The sequence below is a fragment of the Lissotriton vulgaris genome, chromosome 11 (genome assembly GCF_964263255.1).
Source record: "Lissotriton vulgaris chromosome 11, aLisVul1.2, whole genome shotgun sequence".
Lineage (NCBI taxonomy): Eukaryota > Metazoa > Chordata > Amphibia > Caudata > Salamandridae > Lissotriton > Lissotriton vulgaris.
The window spans coordinates 1,038,615,012-1,038,640,708 of record NC_141699.1 but is presented as its reverse complement, the minus strand read 5'-3'; the positions used below and the strand labels follow the sequence as shown (position 1 = coordinate 1,038,640,708).

General features: G+C 43.9%; 1 protein-coding gene across 1 annotated transcript in view; it reads right to left on the bottom strand.

The window, feature by feature from the left end:
• Positions 1–328: 328 nt before the first annotated feature.
• PEX5L (peroxisomal biogenesis factor 5 like) overlaps positions 329–25,697 on the bottom strand; it is a 697,369-nt gene continuing 672,000 nt past the window's right edge. The window contains exons 10-13 of the mRNA XM_086944935.1: positions 25,413–25,613; positions 18,061–18,226; positions 8,267–8,424; positions 329–1,494 (exon numbers count right to left, since the gene is read on the bottom strand). Of these exons, the coding sequence (XP_086801061.1) occupies positions 1,290–1,494; positions 8,267–8,424; positions 18,061–18,226; positions 25,413–25,613 (730 nt within the window). The 3' untranslated portion in view covers positions 329–1,289. The remainder of the gene's footprint in view (positions 1,495–8,266; positions 8,425–18,060; positions 18,227–25,412; positions 25,614–25,697) is intronic.

Sequence of the window (25,697 nt, the reverse complement as noted above, 5' to 3'; positions counted from 1 at the left end):
AATGCATTGGGTATATGGATTTTAATGAACATGAACAAAACTTACATGTGCAATCGTGGCGCAGAAGAAGGCTTGGATTAGCATTTCTGCCTCATTTAGAATAAAGCTAGATGTAAGCGTTCCCGCTTGTGACAGAGCGAAAAGATGTGAAAATAAGAAGAATGTAACAAGATGTGGATTATTGTGATTAAAATAAAGAAGAAGAAAACAAAAGATTTAACGTGTGGCATAATTTGTGATGCCTAGATTAGGCATTGCCCATACTGCAAGAGCCCGACAGAGCAGTAAGACACTCTTTCACCATTAATCTTCAAAGTTTGGTCCCATTTATGCAGTGGCTCCTTTACATTTGCTTTCACTTTCCTTACATCCCACTACATTTTGTTCTCATAATAAAATGTTAAAAAGTAAAGAGGAACATTAATAGAGCTATACAAGTGCTAAAAAATTAGAATTTTTTTCAAATAACTATCTTGCATTAAAAAAAATAGCATTCCCGTTTTACTCTACAGAATATGAAAAGCTACCATATCAGGCCAAGGAGCAAATATTTGGTCCATGATGCCAACAAGGCTAAATTCTTCACCCATATATTCCTACCTAAAAAGCATTGCATAAATGAGGGATTTCTAAAGTGCATATTTACAGTCCCATCAGCTAGGAGTATGTACAGCAGAAAGACTAGTGCAATTTCCTGCTTTCATATGCAAAAACTAGCATTTAAAAAGAAAACATTTTTTTGGACATTGGCAAAGTTCGAGGCATGTCCTTTTTTTATAATAGGAATCCTTGATGATAAATAGTTAATAAAGTGACCCGGGAGCATATTTACGTGCATGTATTTGCCTGAGTTCAGATGTTTCAAGAGTGGCTCCATACGAGTTGGTGTAGAATGACCTGGAAGAAGCAAAACATCAAAGGAAGGTCTGTTCCATTTTTGGAGAGAGTACTTCTTTGCAGTGTGTTCCTTGAGGTGCTACTGAGTCTTTCTTCTATGTCTCTCACAGGATCACTGACAACAGATCACAATGAATAAACATGCCATGGAATGAACCTTTGGATCAAACATCTTTGTCTTGTCGATTCTAGCTGATGTCCAGTGTTGCCTGAATATTTAGCTTGACCTTCAACGTCATTATTTTGTGCTTTTCGATCAATTAAAAAAGAAAAAACGTGTCATCCAGTGCAGAGTTATCAATTTTTCTGCTATTTAATTAAAATTACTGCATGTAGCAAAATAGTCCAGCATTTTTCAAATGCAATTCTATATTCAGTTTACATTTTTCCCCTCAAGGTTCCAGTTTGAAGGCTCTTAGTAACAGGTCCAAATCCCCGACATTGGCTGCTTGAAAAAGTTCTGGCTGGTCCATCATCGAGAGGGCGATCCTGAGAGCCGCCCATATGTTGCCTGAAATTGCCGGATGTGGGACTTGTTGTTGAATTCTGCTCTTCCTCTGTAAGCTGAGAGCAGTGAGGAAATTGCTTGCAGCCTCCCTAAAAAAATATAAAATAAACATAGAATGGATGAGTTAAACATGGTGTTTTGCCCTACAGAGCCCAGACCTCACCACAGCTTTTAGAGGAGTTTTGGGATAGAGCTTAAATAAAAAAAAAACCAAGCAAATTCACGAAATATTAATATAGCCTTATAGCCTGCCGTAGTGGGCTATACCGGCTATTAAATGCCTGCTGCAGCGTTAAAGGCCCGAGCCAAAGGGGAGGGACTTTAACATGGCACCGGGGCTTTAAAAGCCGGTAAAGCCCTACTACGAAGGGCTATAAGGCTATTAGAACATTCTGCCACTAGAGGGCAGAATGTTCTAACAAATAAAACAAAGCCTTCAGGGAGCGCAAGAGGATTGAAATCCCCTCAGGCTCCCTGAAGCCTTTGTTCACAGCCAGAGCTGTGAACAAAGAAACATTGGAATGTTGGAGCTCCGGGCTTCTACCAGTCATTGTAAACCCGGAGAACTCCATTGTTTTCAATGGAGCTACCAACATTCCAATGTTCTAATTATCCTTATAGCTAAATATATAGGGGAGTGCCACCATGAAATTTACTCAAAGTACTACTTTTTTAAGGACCAGGTGTCCATTTTAGGTGCAAGATCCAAGTTTTACCTGCTGCTATAAAAATGAGTTCCATTTAATTTTATTGCACATACATTTATTTTACAGGATTAGCCTGAAAATATAACACAGATCTTGTGGTCTGGAACTACGTTAGTTACCCCTGTTGGCAGAATCTTTTGAAGGGAGAAACTTAGCTTTTTTTATGCTAGAACCATGGCAGCAGTGGAACACTGAAGACACACATTTAGCTCTTCTTAGGGTATAAGAATGTCTGGAGAGTGTCAATGTGTTCACCCCGAAACCTGGTTAGCGTCTGCACCTCGTTTTAGTAAGTTGGCATCAGCAAACAGATGATCTTCTCTACTTCAATGTTATGGTCAAAAGTATGTTTGTTTACACTCTAACTGGCAATGCACAATATTTATTTACTTTTTTAAAGTTCTCCATTCAGGATGCGCGCTGGTGTAACAAAACTTTAGGGGGGTCCCCTGCCAAGTACATTTAAGGGCCCCCCTCTGTACTCACTCAGGAGCTCTCATGCCAGCGTACTGTGCTGAGGGGGCCATCTGAAGCTTGGGGTCCCCGTACTGCGGGGCCTGCGGGCGCCTTTGCTAGGCCACTGTGGATGCGATAGTTTTGGTGCACTGTGCAGGGGGGAGCTTGCGCAGTAGGGATGCAATAATGTATTTTAGCCCTGGTCTTGCATTGATGTGATTTGGGATCAGCTGAAGCAGGTGCCTGGTGTGGAAGGTGACTTTTTACTATTCATTCTGTTACGTTCCCTAATACACCCCTCTCTAATGTCAACATTTTATAAAGACACCCCTTTCTTATTGATGATGTGCTGCGGTTGCACAGCGTGCGGTCTGTGCTTCATGTCCTACCACCGAGGCAGTTGTAGGGAGTATTATGTGTTTACACAAGATTACAGTTGTTTGGTGGGTGTAATTCTTTGTTCCAGTTACTTTCAGTTTAGTTACTGTTAGATCTGGGGGTCTCTAGTTGTCAATGTTTATCACCTTTGTCCAAATAGGGACCCTTACCCCTGCTCACCCCCTTGGTAGCTTGGCACGAGCAGACAGGCTTATCTCAGAGGCAGTGTGTTAAGCATTTGTGAATATACACAGTAATACAGTGATAACACTACAGATGGACACAACACAGGTTTTATAAAAATAAGTATTCTTTATATAGACTTAACACAAGACCACAAACGACAAAAATCCACAATACTAAACTTAAGGTTGCTTAAAAGATGATTAAAGTCTCTTAGTTCAAGTTGTTGGTAAATGCGGCAAAGTTCTCAACAAAGTACCTGGATGCGTAACGCAAAGTGAACAAAAGGCTCGCAATAGGGAGATGCGTCGGTTCCGTGACCCTGGGGAACGGTTGCGTCCTTCCTCAATGCTTGCGCAAAGTAGGGGACTCGTAGTGAGCCTTACCGGGGCGGAGGTGATGCGTAGATTCTTGGCCTGCGGACCCGTTGCGGTGCACAAGATGGCACCTTGATGCGATGCGACGATCCGGTTGCGATGCGAGAAGATGGCACCCTTGATGCGGCGATGCGATGAGGATGCAATGACGCCCTGGCAGCCTTGTGACGACTCTGTACTTTGGAGCCGCAACGCGACAGACCATGCAACGCGCTTCTCTGGTGATGCGATGGCGACTCTCTCGATGGCGTCACGCTTCTCCGGTGATGCGACAGCAGGCAGCTTTGATGAACGATTTCTGCTGCGGCGGCGACACGCTTCTTCTCGATGCGTCACGCTTCCAGCTCCCAGCAGCACGCAAGTGTCTGGAGTCAGAATTCCCAGCAAGGAAATTCAGGAGGGAGCTGGAGGTGAAGTCTTTTGTCCCTGAGACTTCAGCAGGAGGCAAGCACAGTTCAAGCCCTTGGAGAATATTCTATAGATGAAAGTCCTTACAAAGTTCCTTCTCCTTTCCCTTGGCAATGAAGCAACCACTGCAGGCCAACCCAGCAAACAGCACACTGGCAGAGGGGTAGTCCAAACTCCTGCAGCTTCCTTTGGTATTCTCCTTGGCAGAAAGGTTTCTTGTTCCAGAAGTGATCTAATTTCTTGGGATCAGGGTCCCAATATTTATACCCCAAAGTCCTTTGTTCTCTGAAGGCAAAGAGGCCTCTGCCTAGTCCAAACCAGTCCATGAGCACTTTGTTTACATTACTCTCTTCTTCCTTTTACTGTGCAGGGCAGAGACATCAGCCGCCCTACAGGAGGTGGAGCCAGCACAGGGGAGGGAAGATACAGCTCTGGCACACTCTGTTGACATGATTCCTTCTCTCCTTTCACTGTGCAGGGCAGACACATCAGACAAGCCACAGGGGGTGGAGCCAGCATTGAAGAGGGAAGGTCCAGCCCTATTCAGGTCCCAGGTACACTCCTCCCTCCCATCCTGATGTAAATTTCTCTATTCACCACTGGGCTGTCCCAGCCTTTCTCCTGGAATTCCCCAGCCCTGTCACTCACAAACCCAGACAAGAAATACACAACCCAGCAGAGGCAGGTTCAAATGGTTAGACAAGCATATACCTGCTTTCTAAAAGTGGTATTTGCAAACACAGAATATTAAAATAAACTTTACTAAAAGATGTATTTTATTATTCTGAGTTCAGGCATACTCAATTCGAATTTCTACCATGTTCCCTGAGTCAGTTAGGATTGTAAGAATGTAACAATCTTAGCTGCCCATTCTGGCCTATGAGGACAGGTAGCCTTCCATAGTGAAAAATGAAAATGGCTGTAATTCACTATTAGAACATGCTACACACATCAGAGCATGTCCTACCTTATACTTACAATGCACCCTGCCCTTGGGCCTAGCATAGGGGAGTCTAACATGAAGCAAAGGGAAGGTTTAGGGACTGGCAAGTGGGTGCACTTGGCCAAGACGACATGGCAGTGCTAGACTTCACATAGGCCTTGCAATGGCAGGCCTGAGACACACTTTACAAGCTGCTTCTGTGGGTGGCACAACCAGTGCTGCAAGCCCACCAGCAGCATTTGATTTACAAGCCCTGGGCACACATGGTACACTGTACTAGGGGCTGACAGGTAAATCAAATAACCCAATCATGGAATAACCAATCAGTACATTAATTTAACATAGGGAGCACTTGCACTGATTAGCAGTGGCACAGTGCCCAAAGCATAAATCCAGCAAAAACATATCAAAACAGAGGAGGCAATCCGTCAAAATGGAAGGGAGACTCACGCCAATGATGCCAGGTCTAACAGTTACTTTTAATTTGGATGAAACCTGCTGGATGTAATTTGTTTCTTGCAGAAGCCATTGCATTTTCCAATACTATAATGGACGTTCCGTGGCTTTTAAACTGGAGCTAACCCAGTCCATCATGGTTTCTTGAAACCCTCCCTGTTCAGGTCAGGTACTTCCTAACTTAGGCCTTTATAAACAGGCTTACAGTTGTGACTTGTGACACATTGTCCTAATTCCCTTCTGGTTTGCTCCTGCTATTTTCTTCTGGGTGCTCCTTTTGTTCCCGTCTTTAGGAGTCTTGTTCTATTTCTACATTTCAGGAGACCTAGCTGCAGTCTAGCTGCTCCAGACCAGCTGTGATGAGCTTGGTAATCAGACCACTACTTCACAGCTCCAGACCAGAACTTAGAAGCCTGAGGATAAAACCTCCAATGTGATACACCTGGCAACATTTAAAAGCCTGAGGATCACTCTTCTATGGGACTATTCCAGTCAGTGCTTACACATCTTAACCGCATGCGCGCTAGCAGGTTTTCCCGCTGCGCGCTGAAAATTCGAAAATCGCAAGTTACGTGACAAAGCCAGCTCGTCATGCGCGCAGCGCAGGTAACGCCCATGACGAGCTGGCTTTGTCACCAGCACTGAAGGGGTTAAATTCTACTGTGTCAGTTGGTTCATTCCAACGAGATTTCAGTGTACCATCACCCAGACTGCTATAACTAGACCAGTGTAATGATTGCCCAACTGGCTACCACTGGAATGCTTTATTAGCTTTGGGGCTTTTTCCATCAAGTGCTTCTAGAAACTACTTTCTAGGTGGAATCCTTACATAATTCGTGTTTCTGCATGGCTTTTAAAAGGTCAAGAATTTCCACTTATTTTTTTATTTTTGTTAATTCAATTATTTAATATATTTTTCTCCACATGTATTTTTAAATGCTTCATTATCTAAATGTTTATAACAAAAAGTAAAAAAAAAATATATATATATATATATATATATATATATATTTTAATGTTATGTATATGTGTCTGTGTGTGGTTTCATGAGCGGTAGGCCTCTTTTGTTTTGAGGGTTAATTATGTATTTGTCATTTTACTGGAGGATAGACCCACTAACATTTTACATGTGGACGCTTGCACTCACACACACACACGCACACACACGCACACACACACACACACACACACACACACACACACACACACACACACACACACACACACACACACACACACACACACACACACACACACACACACACACACACACACACACACACACACACACACACACACACACACACACACACACACACACACACACACACACACACACACACACACACACACACACACACACACACACACACACACAGAATGTATTCATAAAGTGTATATACTTGTTTCCTAAACAAATATACGTATTTATCAAAATATACTCAAATGACTATTTCCAATTATAGATAGATGTTAAAGGTGTACATTTCCAAAATAATTAGCTTTAAAATGAACCGTCAATAAGTTAATTACATTATTTCAGTATTATATGAACATTAACTTTACTTGAATTATTTTTTTCTCCATTTCTAATTAATTAACATATTATTTCCTAATTATTTTCAAAATATGCTTATATTAATGAATGTCTTGCTATTAAATTCGTTCATAATACTTTCTGTCAATTAAAATTATTTTTTATAAATAACATTTAATTTATTCATCTCTACATATATCTAAACACTAATATAATATAATATGATATAATATAATATAATATAATATAATATAATATAATATACATGGAATGTAAAAGACTCCTAAACTAAAGGCAGGGAAACTTACCATTCGAAATAATGACTCTTGGTGTAATGACTCCCAATATACGGCTGCCGTAGTAATGGCAGCATACACCTTTATTTCAAACATATGATTTCCTATCCATGCTGGACAGGATACCTCATGTTTGTGAACTCACACTAAAGAGATGGACAGCTAGCTATTTTTGATGGAAGACCTCCAACTCTAAATCAGGGCCTGAGTCTTTTTTGAGGTATAGCTGGTTGGTGCTGTGCCCTGGATTATCCAGAAGATGGTTAAACAGGTTAAGTATTAAAGTACTCTTTGAGTAGGTGTGTCTTTTGGTCTTTTGGAAGGAAGACAACAAGCTTGTATTGCATCGTAGATTATTGCAAAGACTGCTCTAGAGTTTCAGAGCTAGGTGCTGGAATGGATCATTCTTGGCATGGACTATTTCTTTTGTGGAATTTCCACTAATAAGCATTTCCTATCTCACAGTAGTTTGGAGTAAGCATGCAAAAGTGGTGGGAAAGTTCCCTAAACTTTCCCATATCTTCAGGAGGTAGAGGGGAAAATAATGTTCTAGTGGAGTAAGAGGAAATGATGCAATGTGAACAATGTTTAACACTCAATGTAGGGAAACAATAAAATCTACACTATTTGTTCATTTCCAGGCCTACTTCTGAGGATTAGTGTGGTTCACTAAAAATACCAAAAGTGCACAATGTTCAGGCATGTATCCATGATCACCACTATATACTGTTAATTGAGCCCTAAACTACATATTTTGTTTTGAAAATAGATTGAATCAGAAGAATGAGAGCAGCAACACCGTTTAATTCACTACTTTGTCCATCTGCATCCTTGACAGGTGCTAAAGTCAAAACCGGTCTAAAGATGGCTTAGACCAGGGTTCTGCAAAGTCTGTCTTGGAGGGCCGGATCCCTGCCAAATTTTTAAGATCACTACATTTATCTATATCGGGAAATGCAAAAAATCTGGCATGGATCCGGCCCTCCAGGACCGACTTAATAACCCTGGTTTAGATCACAGATAATGACACACTGTACACATACATCCAATCTCAAAGTGCACTTCTAGGCTTAATTCTATTCCTAACTTGACTGATTTGTTGCTTCTTCACAGTCCCCACCTGTAAGCTCCAAGGTTGACACAGCTGATTCCTAAATTGTATCTGGAGCGGATGAAGCCGGGCTGTATCTCCAGGGCTCTCGTGTAGGCCTCCACCGCTTCTGCACTCCGATCTCCATTGGCTAAGGTAGCACCAAGGCGATTCCACAATGAGTAGTCCTGAGATTAAAATAAAAGGATATTTTAATTTAATAGGCAGTCATCTATTGACCAATAACCAAAGATGAGTTATCTTGAATTGTGATCTTAGGTCTATTGAAACGGTTCTGCAATATTTGGGGAAACAAACATAAAAAATGTATTACCACACCTGCACTAGACAATAATTCAAAGTGCAATCATTCATTTCGTTGTTTTGCTTTCTATACTAATCAGAAATCATTGTTTCCAAACTTTGCATTCAGTTGTAAATGTGCAATGTTAATCCCAGGACTTTTGGATGGATTCAGGACGTTGGAGATAACTGTAAAAGTCCCAGTCTTTGCCAACAGAAAGTGAAGTACACAATGAGCAAACTGCACAGAAGCTGACACATTATAATCATCTTCACCAAAACAATTGGGAGACTAAAGCCTTTGTTTAATCTAATGTGTCCATGACCATGCCCAAGAAGAAAACTTGCACTGCAGTCAACCAATAAAAAAAGTGCTTTAGGGATTATTGCTTTCCACAAGTCACCCTCTTTGGTTTTCCTTTACAGTGGCTAGTATAACTGAAATTATTAAAAATCCATTTAACCAAACCACAAGTAATTGTAACCACCAATCAAGCCCTTTCTAAAAAGATCTGAAAACACTGCAGTAGCGGAGGTTCTTTGATCTAAAAAAAAGATCTCCTGCTAGAAATGGGGTCTCTGGTTTGCAGAGTTATGCACCTTGTCCAAGCAGGAACTACCATTCTAGATAGAGAAAGCTAGCTACACACTACAAGATAACCGGTGCTCTCCCTCTGGTAGCTTAGTACAGAGCAGTCAGGCTTATCTAAAGAGGCAATGTGTAAAGTATTTGGGCAACACACACACAAACTTGCACCCAATAACACAATGAAAACACCACAAAGATGACTCTACATAGGTTTAGAAACATAGATTATGATTTTATAAATAATTCAAGACCAACACTACTAAAATCCAAGAAGTAGAAGTTGAGATATACATTTTTAAAGAAAAAATAGAGTTCTAGCACTTAGAAGCAATAAGCGTCAATGGGTTGCGATGGACCACAACAGTTTAAGCTGACCGCATTGGAGCGCAGGCCAGAGACAAGAGCCATGAAGGCCCGGTGAATAGAGTACCTTGATCCTGGTCGCAAGCAGCGAGATACGGGGTGCAGGCAAGTGATGCATCAACGTCGGACCAGCAGTAGTGGTGCTGTGTCGATATTTGTCACGCAGTGGTAGTGATGCATAGGGGCCGTTGAGCAAAGCACCAGTTCTGAGTGCAGTGGTTCCAAATATAATGCACCTGGTTAAACCACATCAGAGAGATGCTGCAGCGATCTTCTCCATACAGTGGCAGCGATGCGGTGGTTCCAAAGCTGTGGTTCCAAATGCAATGCGGCGGTTCCGAGTGCAATGCTCTATGTACTACTCTTGTGACATGGTCGATGCACCGGTCCTGCTACAGGCAGACTGGAGATGCATCGATTTCTCTGGTGCAAGTATATGGATCCACTTTCAGGGAACCAGACACAGGAGCAGGGATAGAGACTTTGATATCCCTGAGTCTCAAGCAACAGGAGGCAAGCCAAGAAGATCTTGGAGATCACTTCATTAGCAAGGCAGAGTTCAGCTCTCCTCAGCAGGGTCAGAGAGCAGCAGGCAACAGGGCAGCACAGCAGAAGAGCAGGTCTTTCAGGTTAGTAGTCCAGCAGAGTATCGGTCCTTGATGCTGCACAGCAGTCCTTTGATAGAGTCAAGTTGTAGGTCCAGAAGTGTCAGGGACCCAGTACGTATTCCCAAATGTGCCTTTGAAGTGGGGGTGACTTCAAAGAAGGGACTTTGAATTACATAAGGATCCTTTCTTCCTCAGTCCTGGCTCCAGACTATCTATGGGGCGTAATCAGCCCTTTGTGTAGGATCAGGCTACTACATATTCAGATGTGAGTGTCAGCCCCTCCTTCCCTTAGTGCTCAGGAACAGCCATCAGAATGCAGATGAGTACTTAGACACACCTAACCATCCTGTGTTTGTGGCTGTCTAGAGGGAATGTACAAAGTATAGCTGTCCCCGTCCGCAGACGTGTATTGAAGACAGGCTGCATGCACACAGAGCTGTAAGAGCAGAGAAATGTCCACTTTCTAAATGTGGAATTTCTAGAATAGTAATGCTAAATCCATCTTTACCAGTAAAGCACATTTATCATTACCATTCCAAATATATGAAACATGAAATAGCTAGTCCTTAAACATCAGGAATTACAGTTGAAAAGTGTATTAAGAAATGCTCAGTGTTAACCTAGGAGAGGAGAAGGCTCCACAGGAGTGAAAAACAAATGTAGGTGTTTTTTACTACCAGTACATGCAAAATATTAAAGTAAATATCCCACATTTTACTTACACAGGCCCCTTCCTATGGGCTACCTATGTACCTACCTATATATAATAAAAGGAGATTTTTTAGGGCTTGGCAAAAAGTTTTAAATGTCAATCGAGCAAAACTGCACACACAGGCTCTGCAGTGGCAGACCAGAGACATGTTTGAAGGGTTACTTGTGTGGGTGGCCCAATCAGTGCTGTAGGTCCACTAGTAGCATTTAAGTTCAAGCTTTGGGCAAATTTAGTGCACTTTACAAGGGACTAATAGGTAAATTGAATATGCCAATTGTGGATATGCCCATTTTACCACATACTAGGGAGGGAGCACATGCACTTTAGCACTGGTTAGCAGTGCCAGAGTGCCCAGAGTCCTAAAGCTGACAAAACCAAGGTCAGAAAAGGGGAGGAGGACGGCAAAAGGTTAGGGGTGACCCTTCAGAGAAGGCCATTCGTCAACAGCTCTTTTATAGGCCCCATTGGATATTGCAGACCCCACTCAACATAGATCAGGGGACGATGATGAATCATGCCACCCAGGTGGGTGAGCGTCTGTGTCTCTTGGAAACTAGATTCTCAGGATCTGTAAATAGGTTACTTAAGGAAAGGATGCAATTAGGTAGATTCTACAGAATTTCCGACATGCTGATCATATTTACTAATTGGGGATCTGTGATGAACCATACAAAATGTGCCCCCTTCTCTATTGTGGCAATACACAAGCATCTACTGCAATGCTTCCGTCCTGAAGCAGCCACTGAACAGAGACTCATAGTATTTGCCAGGGGAATGTGCTATTGATACATCATAAGGTAAGGAGAGACCAGATAACTATTAGTAAATGTATATGGTGCATTGAGAACCATTAGGATTTTTTTGACTACTATTAGAAGCTATTGGATAATATGTACACTTTCTACCACACAAGTTCTCCCTTCATATGACAGTGTGTTTGAGAATGCAGAAGTCATTCTTTTGGGGAATGTCAAGACAGGTGGATGGTGCTAGAATTGCTTTGTGTTTTTGTTGGACATGGTCCTTCTTAGGGGATTTCCCTAAAAAATTTGGCATTTTTCCTCCTGGTTTATGCTGATTCTCTTTTCGTGGCCTTAGGACTCTAGGCACTTTCCTACTGTAATGAAGTGCGAAAGTGCGCACACCCTTCCTACACATGCTAGAAAGTGGTGCTTACCTGATTGGTTGAGGTGCTGTACCTGTGAGTACCCTGTAAAGAGGTAAATCACATACCCAGGGCAGGTACAGCACTGGCTACTAGTGGGCCGCAGTACTGATTGTACCCCCTACAAGAATAGCCTTTCAAACATGTCTCAAGCCTGCCATTGGAGGCTTTGTATGCGCATTTGCACTTATGCTCAGGTTGCCATTTCTAAACCATTAGCCAATGCTGAGTGGGCTTTTCACTACCACTAGGACACGTCTAGGATAATCCCTGAGGGGTGGGGAAAGTGGTCAGGGAAAGGCAGGGCAGGTACACATGTGTGTTCCTCGCCCAAGTAGTGAATAATTCCCATGTGGGTTTTTCCTACCTAGGAGGTCTGCTCTTCCCATGGGTCAACATGAGGGAATAGCTGAATGACTTTTAAACTAGAGTTTTAGCTTACAGCATAGAGTAGCCTCATGATGTTTTCAACCATGCCTCAAGCCTGCCATTGCAGGTTGGTGTGTGCGCATTTGCACTTGTGCTCCGGCTGGCCTTTCCAAATCTTTGGCCAATGCTGAGGGTGCCTTTTAAATAAAACCAGAGAACCCCTAGGGTGGAGCAAGTGATAGTATAAGGCAGGGCAGGTACACCTGTGTGTTCCCTGCCCAGGTTGTGAAGAACCCCCATGTATGTGTTCACTACCTATGAGGTTTGCTCTCCCCATAGGTTAACATGGGTGAATGGCCGCGATTACTTTAAGCTGCAGTGGAGCAGCATTTTGTTGTTTACAATCACTGGATTCAAAATACCAAATCCTCCCGTATGGTAATGGTGGATTTGTCATTAATAGCTTAGAAATGCCACTTCTAGAAAGTGGGCATTTGTCTGCCCTAAACTCTTTTTTTTGCCTTTTAGTTTGACTCCAGTCAACGCTTAAGGTTGGGAGAGCACATATGTGAGTTTCCCAGCGACAGCCATAAACAGTGGGCATGCAACTGGAACGTCAGACCTCTGCCATTTGAGGATGTGGCTGGATAGATTGGGCGAGAAGTTTTGACACTTGGCCTCTGGGAATCCAGATCATGGCTCCACTAAAGATTAAGTTCTGTATTCCAAGGCCTCATGGCAGACAGACTGAAATTTAGAGGAAACATCTGTGGTTCAAAGGGAATCCTCTGAACCACCCCTACAATCAAATGCTCACTACAGTATAACTGCTGGTGCCATACCTCAGCAGGGCAAAGATACACTTGGGACCAGACATCCTGGACTATGTGGTGCATACTGCCAGAGGAATCTGTTGTGCAAAAAAGTAGACTGCCAGTTGAAGGGACTGTGAACCCTGCATGCATAGTGGCTGGCCTGGGCTGACTACCAGCTGCTTTGTGGCACCCTTAAGTTTGCACTCCGGCTTGTTGGTTGCCCCCATTTCTTTGTGGAGATCTCTGGGGCATCACATATCTCCCGTGAGGGACCTACACCATCTACATATTTCACCTGGAGAGCAGTGCCCTCTCAAGTGTCTACTTTATCTGCTGGATCCCGATGGAGCAGCAAGGTGTGAGCATGGAACTAAGTATTTCGCCTCGAGACCTGATTGCCTTGTGCGGAGCCCCGATCCGTGTACGTATCTAAGGAGTGTGACCCCTGCACCGCGGGGCCTCAGCCCGCAGAAGTGGCTTTCTGGTGGTGAGCGGATTCACCGGTTGCAGGACTCAGCGTGGCCCGCAACGTCATCGTGTCGCATCTCTCTCATGCAACACACTGACTGCATGTGCATTGAGTGCAGTGTTCACTTCACTGATTGCGACCCTCAGAGGGACGGCCCATCCATAGTAATGCCTCATTCTACCTCGTGCAAGTCTACTAAACTTATATCTGTCTGTGTGGGACAAGATTGTCTGGTGCGAATTGTATCATTGTGCACCAGACATTGTGCCTCATTCCATTGAGCTATAGTAAAACTGACTGTGGGTTGATTGTAACCAGATGGTTTGTTGGGACTCGTATCATCGAGCACAAGATGTTGTACCTCATTCCATGGACGCACGGTGAACCTGAATGTGGGATGAATGTGACCAGATTGTCTGGTGCAACTCATATCATTGCAGACCAGACCTTGTTCCTCATTTCCAGGGAGGTACATGAACCCAACTTTAGGTTGATTGGAACTGGATTTTGTGGTGCGACTTGGATCATCGCACATCAGACGTTGTGCCTCATTTCCAGTGAGGTATAACAAACCCAACTTTTGGTTCATTGTGACCGGATTGTCTTGTGACACTCGTATCATCGTGCTCCAGACATTGTGCCTCATTTCCAGGATGGTACGGAGACCCTGACTCGTGGTTCCTTGTGAGTGGATTGTCTGGTGAGACTCGGATCAACAAGCACCAACATTAGGTATCATTTCCCATGGGGTGAGGGGATAGCTCCATCCCCCATTCACAGAGTGTTCTGTCTAGCCCTCAGTGCAGCGAATCAACAGCTCAACAACTTTGTGTTGCCAGGAAATATCACCCGGAATGGGCCTGGGTGGTGAGAGTAAGTGACTGGTTTGTGGAACACTTCCGAGAATGATCGGAAGCAGGTTGAGACACTGCGTGATGCCCCTGTGCTTAGAAGAACTGGGTTGGTGCCAGAAGGAAAATTTAGGGACCTATTGATTGAACTGGGACAACCACTAGCCCATTTCTGTTCTGCATAAAGATGATGAACTTCCCGAGTGGTGGGCAACCCCCCCATTTGTCGACTGTTGTCTGGTTGTTCTGATAGTTACTCCAGCCTTCTCTCCAGGGCACCTGATTAAGTGTGACTCGGCCTTAAAACGGTATAGGAGTATTATTTTTTACTCTAACTTGTGGGCAGAGTAGTGGGGGGTAACTGAGAAGTGTGAGAGAGATTGTGCCACGGGGTCAACATTCAATATACCACCTGACCTGCTGGATATCTTTTGAACCATGTTATGGTGCTGAATGTGTGTATGTGTGAATGTGTTTCATACGGCCTTGCCGATATCATTTGCACAACATTACGGTGCTGAGTGAGTGTAGGAGAGTGTGCTGCATGAGAGCAGCTGCTAATAGTTGCATGACGCAGCGGTGTTATTTTACCTGCTTGTATCATTGCCTAACGAATAACAATTTTGACTTAGGTTTTACCTGTGAGACCATGGCCTACGGTGCTGCTGAAAAGTGTTATAAATTCCTGTGAGTACACAGTCCCGAAATTGTTGTGACCTGGCAGGCACCCTAGAAATTTGTGGATTTGAATTGTGTTATTTGCAAGGATAGGCCCATTTTTGACAACGTTTCGCAACCCATAGGCATGCTGGGGTAAAATAGGATTTTCCTCAAGTGTGCATATTACTGATGTCATTTTATCACTGTTGGGCCTAGTCCTGCTAGTAATATTTCCCAATGTGATTTATGCCCAGAAATTAATGATGCTCATATTGTGTTAATTAATGTGTGCATTGAATACAATCTTTATTTACATACACCTTGTGCAAAGTCTTTTTTGTGATGCTCTGTGTAATTGTTGTGGAGAGTGCTATGCCAATGCTCTACAAATTGCCTCTGTGATAAGTCTGGCTGCGCAGTGCCAAGCTACACAAGGCTGAGCTCAGATTATACAGTGAGTGTAATCACCTAACCCTGACAGGAGTGGTAGGTTTTGCCTGCCATAGGCACCACCTAAGCCAACCAGAAAGTACCAGTTCCAACATGTGGTGGCAGCTGTGGGATCGAATTTGCATTTGCACAGCATTGCAGAGTAACTAGTGCGTACCACGACTTCGCATAGGCAAGGTGTGCCTTTGTTTTTAAAGGTGTTCTTGAAGATGGATTGACCTCTGGCTCTGTGATTTTTTGCTCCTTATAGATCCCTAGTTCTATTCTCGCTAGTTTGCCACCATACCTCGGGTACCACTTAAGGGGGACTTGTTTGAGTTGGCTCATCTGGACCAGTATACGTGACGCAGCTCGAGAGGTTCTGCCAGGAGAGGGGGTGCTTCACAGGGGAAGTGCCATGAAGGTAGATATTCAGAAGGCCCTGCAAGCATGGGCAGAGTCCCACCCATATGGGTTGGTGAATGATGGGGGAGATCATGAGGGTGGGGAGGGATCAGAGATGATGTGACTGCCTGTGGATGGGGGAACCCTTTTGTTTTGGGCGGGGGTCTTTGTGGCCACAGTCAACAGTTTGTTGTTCTGGAGCATTTACTCTGAAGAGATGGAGGACAGAAGAGAAGAAAGGACATGCGACTGTCAAGGGGCAGGCCCTAGCCTGTGCCAAATTAGAATAGGAGTTGGCACTTGCCAGAATGGAAAAAGAGCAAGCCCTGGATAAAAAGACACTAGCTATGGAAGAGAAAAAGAAGGTCCATGAACTTAGCCTAAGAGAGTTGGACATTAGAGCCCTATAAATAGGGTCCAACAACAGTAATGGTTTCCAGTGCACCTGCTGCGTCTCACAGTGTGAGTAGAGGTCACCCATGTATGAGATCTCTTCTCTCACCGCCTTCTGAGCTTTTTGGCTCTTTGAGGACAGGTGAGGAGCAGCTTATGGAGCAGCATTCATACTTTGGAAAATGTAGGAGCAGAGGCCCACATGCATCATTGTAGGAATTTGCGATTCCTAAATTGCGAAAATTAAGGAATTGCAATTTAGGAATCACAAATTCCTATGCAGCAAAAAAATCGCAAAAGTTTTTGCGATTTCCTAATTTTCTTTATTTGCGATTCCTTAATTGCGAATCGCTTTACATTGATTCCTATGGGCCTAGAGGCCCATAGGAATCAATGGGAAGGCATTCTCATTTTGCGAATTCGCAATTAAGGAATCGCAAAATGAGAATGCAATTTCAAGGGTGCAGGGGGGGGTCCAAAGGACCCCCCTGCACCCCTGGAATGTCATGTAAGTACATTTTACTCACACACATGTCCCAAGGCCATGTGTGTGTGTAAAATGTAAGTTTAAAAAATGCATTTTTTTGCATTTTTGAAACTTTTCGCAAATTACCATGAAGGTTCACTTCATGGTAATTTTCCCCTTCCTAATTGCGAATTCGCAAATTAAAATTAATCATGCATAGCATTTAAGAAATCGCAAAATTTGCGATTTCTTAAATGCTATCGCAATATGAGAAATCGCAAAAAATTGCGATTTCTTAAATTGCGATAAATGAAAAATAAGTGATGCATCCCCAAAAATTATTTTGGAATTGCAAACGGCCGAATATTGCAATTCACACCGTTTGCGATTCCAAAATCGCTTGATGCATGTGCCCCAGAGCTACTTGCTAATGATGTAAGCTGTGTGCAAAAGACGGGTCAGTTTAAAGAAAAGTGTCAGCCCTCTTATGTTAAGCCGCAAAAGAGACAGGGGCTACTAGGTCCCAACTGTGGTTCTGCTAACTGGGCCAAATCCAACCCTTTTCACACTTGCAGGCAGTGGTCCGTGGAACGACTACCTGCTCTCCCAAAAAAATTTCACTGCTAATCACAAAGGGGAAGTTTGCGATTGGCTTACCACCTACTTGAAGACTGTTTTGCGACAACATTCCGGTCGCAAAATAAATAACACTCCCCGCGACTCGCTAATAGAAGGGCCCTTGGCCCACCCCTTCCAAATAGCAACTCGCAAACCCTATTTTGAGAGTCGGTAACAAGTTACCGACTCGCAAAATAGAGTTGATACATGAAACAACTCTTTTAAGCGATGGCAAGCAGCCCAAATCTCCATTTGTGACTGCTAAAAACGGTCGTACCTGTCGACCATTGATCTCAAACTGCTCAGAGAGTGTGGTGACTGAGCAGCAGATTTCTAATAAAATGGCAGGTAAATTAAGCTATATAAAAGAATGCTTCAAACTGACTCCTAAGATGAGCGCCACAGCGAACACAAAGGGCAATAGTTATTTTATGCAACCTTAAAAACAACCATAAAAAACATACACCAGAACATGTTCTACTTTTACGTTTTACAGTCCAATTAATGTGCATATCTTTTGAAAGGTGTTAGTAGAACCTTGATGTCTGGCATGAAAACTGGACAATAATTATCAAGAAGAGCTTTAGAGCCAGTCTGGTGGCTGCTTACCTCAGGTCGGACCGTTAAGGCAGCATTGAAGGCGTCCACTGCTCGATCGAATTCCCTGCTGAGATGAAAAAGCACCCCAAGTCCCGTCTGCAAGTCCGGGTCTATCAGCTCACCATTCTGGTGGGCTCCCTCCAAGTACAGGTCCCTAACCTCCTCGATGAAGGTACTGAAACCAACAGAAAACCAGTGTTAATTGGGCTAATAAGTAGGTACATTGGGCTATAGCAGTGATAAATTGGGCTATAGCAGCACAGCAATGAGTGGGCCTATCCTTCTCTTATGCGGTTTTATACAGTCTGTATTCACCAATTTCCTGGCTCGTTTGCGCTTCTTGCTGCAGTGTGTAGGTCGGTGGTTGTAGATTTATCCATGGCACATTCTGAGAGCCAGCCGTAGCTCAACTACGAGTGTGTACTGTGATGTTTGTAGGTGTGAAGCTTAGCTACATGTCTAGAGGTGTTATGGGGTGGATGGAAGTTGCATCCTACCTGCCAAACCCATGTGTGAGTACTGTATGGGTTATGCCTTGTCTTTACATGGTGGATCACTGTGGTCTGGGTCTTAAGATTCTCCACTTGACCAGTGTAACCTAAAATGGTATTCTTTTCGATGGATTTAGGCCCAGATCCTTGTACTGGGGTGAATGTATGACATTGTTCTACATTCTGTCCATCAACTGTGTTTTTTGCAATTTTCACCCCGAGTGTGCTGGGTATACTCAGACGTGAGTCCCTGGCTCTCCACACCACTGGAGTCAAGCTATCCAGGCTGATGAAGGCTGATAGCCAGAAACCGGTCCTTGGATGCTTGATTCCGGTCTGGGAAAGACATGGCTTGGTAGTTCGGACTGGACTGTTCCCATGAGGCACAGGGTCCGAGCTGATTTGCATATAGCCAGTGTCTAACCCAGGGTGGTGTGGAGTGCAAAAGAACAATGGATTTAGGCCCAGATCCTTGTACTGGGGTGAATGTATGACATTGTTCTACATTCTGTCCATCAACTGTGTTTTTTGTAGATTTATCCATGGCAGAATCTGAGAGCCAGCCGTAGCTCAACTACGAGTGTGTACTGTGATTTTGTAGGTGTGAAGCTTAGCTACATGTCTAGAGGTGTTATGGGGTGGATGGAAGTTGCATCCTACCTGCCAAACCCATGGTGAGTACTGTATGGGTTATGCCTTGTCTTTACATTGTGGATCACTGTGGTCTGGGTCTTAAGATCCTCCACTTGACCAGTGTAACCTAAAATGGTATTCTTTTCTGTGGTACCTTAGAAGGTCTTTGATGAATGACATGAATGTTGCCCTCAAATAAGCTGGTATTGGTTGTTCATTACATTAACATCCAGCTTGGTTGGCTTTGCTGTCCTAGATTTGAGTGTCCTGTGACTGAGGTAGCACCAGTGGGGCCGATGTTGATTGTGGGAGACAGTTCTATTTCTGTAAATGTGTGATTGACCATCTGCCAAATTTGTTGGGGGCTCAAGATAGTTGTTAATGATCTTTCTGGTTGAACGGGTAGATATAGTTCTTACTCTGCTACCTAACATTGTTTTCCAGGATCCAGTGTCTCACTGGCCCAGTGGTTTTCCATTCCCAAGTCCTTTACATCCCAAATACTCTTTGTTGAGTATCCTATGTCCTAAAGTTCCTGGTTCCAATACTGCTGTGTCTTTAGGGTTCCATCTCATTGGTGCTTATTGCCATAGGGTCCTACTCTGAGGGTCTTTACTGACTGATTTTCTCAGAGCTCTGTTTCTACTTAAGACACTCAATAATAATTACAGACCATCTTCAACACTTTGTAGTCTAGGTAGGAATTTTATGTGTGGTTTGGGTCTTGTGGTGTGGTGGGTATGAAAAGTGGGTGGAATACGAATACTAGGAAATCTTTCAAGAGTGAAGGAATGAGGCACTTGTAAAAGGTGATGAGATGTTAAAGTAGAACCAGAGAAGCAGGTTAGGCAGAGGCTGTGAATTCCAAGGGTCAATTCTTATATCCGGTCTACCTAGACATTAATTGGTGAAGCCACAATAGTATGTTATAGACAGATAGTTAAACGGAGTAGTTCATCTGGATGCAAACACGCATGCACACAGACACACAAACACAAGCATGCACCCATGCGCACACACACAAATATACACACACACTCACACACATCTAGAGCATATAGGGCTCTGTAATTATTCCTTCGATTTGCTCTACTTTTTGCAAGGACAGGTTGTTGGTATCATGAAAGTAATATGCCGTTATGTACTGTTGCTGTACTGTTATGTACTGTTGTGTACTTGGACCAAGCATTTTGGCCACCATACAATCAGAGGAAGTTCCAGTGAAGGGGAGTTCTGGCATAGGTTTCTGTTGATAATTACAGATTCAGATAAGCATCTGAATAGGAGGAGATTGTCAATATTCCCGGAGATTATCCAAATCGGGTTGCATCGGGGATTTCCGGATATGTGCTTCAGTGGTAATTTCTGATCTGAGAGGGGTAGCGTGACCATGTTTGGTATGTTTAGAATAGTAGTTATACATCCTGCTTATTGGTGAAAGCAGATTTATTATTACTATTTTAGAAATGCCACTTTTAGAAGTGGGCATTTCTATGCGCTTATGTGTCTTTATGCCCTGCCTGAATGTGTATTGACCGTCTGGTTCTGGCTGACAGGGGAGAGGGGACTTGGCTCGTCCCTTAGTGTGCTGCGATGTCCTTTTCTGTTACTGTCATAGCTCTAGGATGCCCCTGGCTAGCTATGCACTTAACAAATGCTGTTTTCATTTAATTTCATGTGCATTCACTCCAGCCAGTCACAAGGGGGGTTGAGGTGTGATGTGTCTGGGGCCTGGGCTGGAAATGTGAATGGGGTGTTGTGCACTTCAATATAGTGTTTGAAGTGCCCCCAGAACAAAGACATTGGCACTATAAGTACAGGGGCTGTGACCACATGAAAGATGAGAAGACACTGCTTGGACTTGGAACCAGCTGCTGCTGGCTCTCCAGACTACACATGGCCAGGGGACTGCGAGGAGGAACCGCCGGAGGACTCCTTGCCTTGTTGTGCTGGCCTGTTGAAAAGGCTGCCTCTTTGCCTGCCAGGGACCTGTGTGCTGACTGAGCCTGCTTCCTGCTGGGTGTGTGCCCCAGTGATCTCCTAGGGTCTGTTGTGCCCTGTCTAATTACCAGAGTGCGTAGTGAATCGCGTTGTTTGGCCTCGTGTAAATAGAGAGCGTGTGGAGAGCTCTTTGCTGCGGGTAAGCGCTACAGTGGGTCAGTCCATTTTGGTATACAACCTAGCACAGGGTGAGCCCTGCCTTCATTCTGCAATGGTTTCATTACTTCAGCGTGGCCCAGCAGGTTGCTGTAGCGGCAAGGAAGTCACAAAAGGAAATCAGTACAGAGCACAGCCGGAGCTGTGGGTAGCAGAGCACCCCTCTTGGTTTCTGTGACAACCCCCGACACTCTGGAAGTGCAAGTCCAGCTGCTTGGGAGCTGGCAGGTCGCATAGGAACAGTGGAGGAGCTCCATTGGTAATGTGGTGGGAGGTGAAGCCGATGAGGAAGGCTAGATCCCCGGCGCAGGAGCACAGGCGAGAAACTCCTGAAGCCGTGCTATTCAACCTTGTGGGGATTAGATGACTTCAGCTCGCCCGGACCACGGGTGAGCCGGATTGTCACTGCGACCGCGTTACCTGGCACCTGCTGTCCCTTCTTGCATTCAAGGGCAGCTGCCGAGTGAAGCTCCAGTCTCTGCGGGGAAGGGGGGCATTGTCAATTTTGCGTCGATGCAGAGGAGGGGAAGCAAGGTGCCGGCTTCCCTCCTAGGTCGAATGCACAAGACCGGGGAAGTTCTCCTGAGTGCTGAGTCCGCTTGGGCCCCACAGTTATAGGCCTGCCGCATTTGTTTTCGGTAGCTACACCGCAAGCCTGCGGGGCTGCCGGTGACCGTTTCTCAGGTGGAGGGAGACTGAGTGAGGTCTCTCCACCTTCGGTGGCATTATTTTTGGATAAAGTACTGTGTTCCCTAATAGAGGCACAAGAGTGAGGTGCCCTATCACCATAGAGGAGGCTGTGGTAATTAATATGCCTTCCATGTAAATTGTGACTACAGCATTTTTTCATACTGCTGATTATGTTCAGTGCTGGTGTTTACGCATAAGGTTTCTATGCTATTTTTGTAATGTGTGCACTAAAAAAGTGTGTACTATAGTGCACTGCTGATGATTTTTATGCATAGTGTAATCCTACCAGTAGTTACTGGTCAGCCCAACTGTGATGTTTATGACAATTGCCTGATTGGCAAAGTGGTTTGTGTAATCCCTGTGATATCATGACAAGTGCCCAGTGGCACAGTAATATGTGATTGTGATCTAATGTGTTTTATGTATATAATACAAAGCCTATTTTGTATATAGCCTTGTGTGCAGTCTCTTTTTGTGGTGTGCCTTGTGTGTCACTGGTGTATGTATTTGTTGCTCAAATGCTTTACACATTGCCTCTGGGATAAGCCTGACTGCTCTGCCAAGCTACCATGGGGGTGAGCAGGGGTTATCGTGGGTGTGTAACTCCCTTACCCTGACTTGAGTGGTGGTTTTTGCCTGGTTTAGGTGAATGCCCTAGCCAACCAGAAACCCAATTTCTAACAGTTCTCTTTTGGGTCATCCTTGATTTCTTCAATTGATGGTTGGATGCTGAATAGTGAGATAGTGATGGCAAGGTGCTCGGTCCAGTCCAGGAGGTATGGGTATGGGTGGTTTGCACTGGATTCTTGATGATGTTGAGAAATTGAGATTGAGGAAGTAGCCTTTGGAGTGTATTGGTGGTTTACATATTGACGATGAGGTGGTGAGACAATCCAAGCAGTTGTCAATGAAGTCCTTGTTCTTCCCAGGAGGCTTGTCAATGAGATAGAAGGAGGAAGACTTAGCTTCAAGGAATGGGACGAGACTTGTGAAAAGCTCCATGGATTTAAGTCTCTCTTTCATGCTAAAGGAGCAGGGCCATGAGGACTTGTGGGTGACAGTGAATCTCCTCTATTCTAATGTGTGCTTTCTGCAGAATAGGTTGTCTAGACTGTAGGAACAAGGACATCTACAAGATGCAAGAGTGTGTGGGTCAACCATGTTTGTTAACAGTGATAGGTGTTGAGGTCTGCAATGTATGGAGTATGAAGTTGTGCCGAATATGCAAAATGAGTATGATTTGAAATGTATGTTTGGTAGTTTGAATGTGTGTGGTGGTTGGTAGGAGGTAAATGAAGTTGGATCTATTCGTTGTGAAGATGCTATGTAAGTGTTTGTGTGGTTTAGGTCTGGGTGTGATTGTGGTGATGGGCACTTAGGGCGCTGGGTGAGGCATATGATTATATCTTATCTTGTAGATTGCAGCCGAAGGAGGATTCTGGCCCAAGGGCCCTTTCCATAACATGCCCAAACAGGCAATGCACTTCTTGCTGTTCGCCCCTTGTTGGAGCTGCCATCATGGTGGATGACTAATAGGAGTTTCTGGAGAAGGTTGAAGGCAGGATGTCATGTTCTTCTGAACAGGTGGCTCCTAGAAAATACAATGATTTAACTTTCTCTGGAGCTGGATAATGGAGAATTTGACTGTTTTCTCCTCCTTCAATTTTCCCTTGTAACTGATAGTCTTCTGACTCGCAGGATTTTGTCACTGAATTTGTTGTGTGTTGTGTTGTTACATCATACAGCACTATGCACATTTTTCTGAAGGATTGTCTTGCTGCTCAGACCAAGCTACCAAAAGGTGAATAAAGGATACTTTTGGGATACTGACTGACCTTTTGGGTCCCTTTGTTTAGAAGCTGTGGGGGGGGGGGGGGGGTCAGTCACAGCTCACATAAAAACAGTGGCTTCCTTTCTATAGCCTGTGAGGCTATGTCCCTTTCAATGCGCTTAATGTAAATATGAAAAAAATGACTGAAACTTGCACTGTGCTTAACACATCACCATACCCCAGGAGCCCCTCTAAATCACATAATGAGTTCTGCAGTCAGGCTATGCAGGCCATATTGAACCATATCAACATCTGATAGTAGAGATGTCCTATTACAATAATGCAAATTCTATGACTAGACTTAGTCAGATGGAACTGATCTTTAGCCTGGATCTTATTCCAGTGAGTAAACTAATTGTGCCTCAAATTCATAAGGACTATTAGCCAATGACCATTGAGAGGGACTATAACTTGCCCACAACCAGAAGAGGTGTCTTGGTGCAAGTCTTCTGACTTTTTGTGAGGTCCGCGCATTAAGGATCGTACCAGAGTTCCATGGACAATGAATTAGAGGTTGGGTTAAAGTTATGGTGTTTTTTACTTTTCTACATATCTTGTGGGTGGGGAGATAGCGAACAATCCTACTAGGTAATTATGATGTCTAGAACCAGTGAAGGAATTTGCTGCCTTGGATGATATATTCTTGCTACCCAGGACTGAGATTCATACAGATAGTGGCATTAGGCATGCTTTGCAAATCTAAAGCCCTGTGTTAGACCTAGTAATCCTATGTTTTGCAGTGAAAATAGGATTACAACCTTTTGGATGGGTTTGTGCAATAGAAATACCGCATACATATGTATACGTTTTTTGAAGATTTGTATTCAACTTTTCAGTCAACAAGTGTGAAAAACTGTGGCTCAACAACTTTCCCTACTTTGGCAGCAATTATAGATGCAAACCATTAAAGTGTAAGACTTGTAGACGGATCAATGTAGAGCCAAAATGATACAATATTTTCAAGTTAAAGACTGGCTATGTAAATGAAGAACCACTGTATTAGATTATCTGTATGTAAAAGGTGCTTCATTTGAGCCTGTGGTTGCAGGAGGGATCCACCAGGACTTATTTTTGGGGACCAGCATTTACTTTACCTAATCCGACTTTGACACAGAGCGAGTGAGAGAAAAACACAAAATGAGGAGGAAGGGAAAGATTGAAAAACGGTGACAAAGGGAGATATTTGTCAGCACTGGTTTAGGTCGTTTAAGAACAATGTTGTGTACCGGCATTAATTATTGTACAAATGAAGCACTTTATGAAAATGTGTCTAATATGGATCTACTGAAACTCTGAGATGGATCTAGCCCTCCTGAATCTACAGTGGATACCCAATCTTCAGTAGACAGTGCGTAACACCTCCCCTGCACCCCACTGCCTGAAGCAAGGGCGACGCAACTGAATGATACATCTACCTGTGTGTCTTTGGTAAGTAACTAGCACAAACTTCAAATTAGGATGTCTCGGCTACCTGGAAGGAGAGCTTTGATGAAAGAGGAAGCATGTGCAATTCGTATTCCTAATATCTACCAATTGAGACACCCTGGTTCCTAATGTACCTGGCAACTACACTTCTGGTGGACATTTTCCTGGTCAGTGCAGGAGATCTGCTTTTGGTCTTTGTTAGATGTTTGTAACGCGAGTTTTGCTTTATCCAGTTTTTCAGCGCGTCACAGGCTTCTTGTTGCTGGCCCGTGTTCGTGTAGCTTACAGCCAATGACATCAATGCTTTTAAGTTGTGCGGCTGCAGCTCCAGGCATCTGAACAGAAAACAGAAAGCACTAGTTACAGTTACTCAGCAAGAACCAATTCCACTGCATATCGGAACAATAAAGCACTGATGA